At 75.2% G+C, this 2,011-nt stretch overlaps 1 protein-coding gene across 1 annotated transcript in view; it reads right to left on the reverse strand.

Moving 5' to 3' along the window:
- The window catches only part of EMIHUDRAFT_116611 (hypothetical protein), a gene marked incomplete at both ends in the record, with an annotated part of 6,484 nt that extends 5,545 nt beyond the window's left edge, over window positions 1-939 (reverse strand). Inside the window, 2 exons of the mRNA XM_005774992.1 lie at window positions 38-692; window positions 801-939. Coding sequence (XP_005775049.1) covers window positions 38-692; window positions 801-939 — 794 coding nt within the window. The remainder of the gene's footprint in view (window positions 1-37; window positions 693-800) is intronic.
- Window positions 940-2,011: the final 1,072 nt, after the last annotated feature.

The raw sequence follows: 2,011 nt of genomic DNA on the forward strand, positions 1-2,011 counted from the left end.
TCCTCCTCCACCCCTCCTCGCCCTCCTCCTCCTCCACCCCTCCTCAAAGTCGCCCTCCTCGTACCCCTCCTCGTACTCCGCCGCCTCCGCCTCCTCCTCCGCCGCCGCCTCGGCCGCTGCAGCTGCGGCAGCCTCAGTAGCCGCCGCCGCCGCCGCCGCCGCCGCCGCCTCCGTCTCTGCCGCCTCTGCCTCCGCGGCGGCGACCGCCGCCGCCTCCGCCGCCTCCGCCGCCTCCGCCGCCGCCCTCCGTTCCGCCGCCGCTGCGGCAGCCTCATCCTCCCGCAATGCAGCCTCGTCGGCCTCAGCCTGAGCAGCTGCCGCCGCCGCCTCTTCTTCCGCGACTCGCCGCGCCTCCGCCTCCGCCTCCTCCGCCGCCTCCTCCGCCTCCGCCTCCTCCGCCTCCGCCTCCGCCTCCTCCGCCTCCTCCTCCGCCGCCTCCTCCTCCTCCGCCGCCTCCTCCTCCTCCTCCTCCACCTCCTCCTCCTCCTCCTCCTCCGCCGCCTCCTCCTCCTCCTCCTCCGCCGCCCGGGCGGCGAAAGAGGGAGCGGAAGCGGATTGCCGGTTCGCCTCAGCGGCGGTGGCAGCCGCGGCGGTGGCAGCCGCGGCGGCGTCTGAGGGGAAGGCGCCGCGGCCTGCGTGCGTGCGTTGCTCGCCACTCTTGTCGGCGAGCGGCTGGTTGAGCGGGCGGTCACCTGTTCACAGCCGGGAGGTGTGAAGAGGCGCCGTTCACAGCTCGGCCGGGTGGAGCGGGCGGTCGCCGTCGTGAGCGGCGTCGCTGAGGCCGCCCTCCCACCCCGCACCCACCTCCCCACCCGCCGTCGCCTCCACCGCCTCCACCACCGCCTCCGCCGCCGCCTCCGCCGCCTCCGCCGCCTCCGCCGCCTCTGCCGCCTCCGACGCCGCCTCCACCGCCGCCTCCTCCGCCTCCGCCTCCGCCATCGCCAATGGCGCCGCCTCCGCCGCCAGCGCCACCGGCGCCGCCTCGCCAAGGGACGCCGGTCCCCGGCCCAGCTCCGCCGCGACACGGCGCGCCGCCAGCCGCTCCCAGCTCTGCACCTGCCGGGACCCGAAGGATGGTCAAGCCAGAGGACACTCTGGCGGTAGAGGCTCGCAGCGAGACGGACGTGCAATCGTTCTGGGGATCGGGGGCGAAAGGCGGATTGGAACCATCTAGTACGCCACGTCGGAGGGCGGGCCTTCGGCCAGCCGTGTGGCGACGGCCGCCGCGCCGCCCAGCGCGGCGGCGACGGCGAAGAGAGAAGCGGCGGCCAAGCTGTGCCGCTGCGCCGGGCGGGCGTGGAAGCAGAGCGCCAGCGCGGGCAGCGCCTGCGGTCAGCTCCGAGAGGCGTCCGGAGAGGGGCTGGGAGAGTACTAGGGAGCAGGCGCGGACTTGTGCGGTCGCGGTGAGGAGACGAGTGTCTCGGGAGGTGTCTCGGAAGCGTCTCGGAAGCGTCCCGGAAGCGTCTCGGAAGCGTCTCGGAAACGTCTCGGAGGCGTCTCGGAAGCGTCTCGGAAGCGTCTCGCCTTCAGCGCCGGCCCAGCGACGAGCGGCGAGGGGAGAGGCACACTCCTTTGGCCCCACACTCTGGCCCCACACGCTGCAGAGGCACACTCCGGCCGCCCCTTTCCTCGGCCAGCCGCGACGGCGCCCACAGCCTCGCTTGCGGCAGACGAGAGGAGCGCGCCGACGATCGCAGCCGCGAGCGGCACGGAGGGCAACGCGCCCGCGGCCGCGGACAGAGCAAACAGCGCCAGCAGCGCCAGCAGTGGCGCGACGGCACCGGCACCGGCGGCCGCACCGGGAAGCGCCGGCGCCCTCGCGCCTGCGGGGAGGGGAGAGGCCGTGGGGAGATGTGGGGAGATGTGGGGAGATGTGGGGAGATGCGGGGAGAGATTGAGCAGCTGGACGGCGCGCGCCAGCTGCGCCGCGGCGCCGATCCACACAACCAGAGCCGCCTCCGCCGGCGAGGTGGCGCACGACACGGCGGCCACCTGATCCGCCACTCCAGTC

Source organism: Emiliania huxleyi (genome assembly GCF_000372725.1).
Source record: "Emiliania huxleyi CCMP1516 unplaced genomic scaffold EMIHUscaffold_301, whole genome shotgun sequence".
Taxonomy (NCBI): Eukaryota; Haptophyta; order Isochrysidales; family Noelaerhabdaceae; genus Emiliania; species Emiliania huxleyi.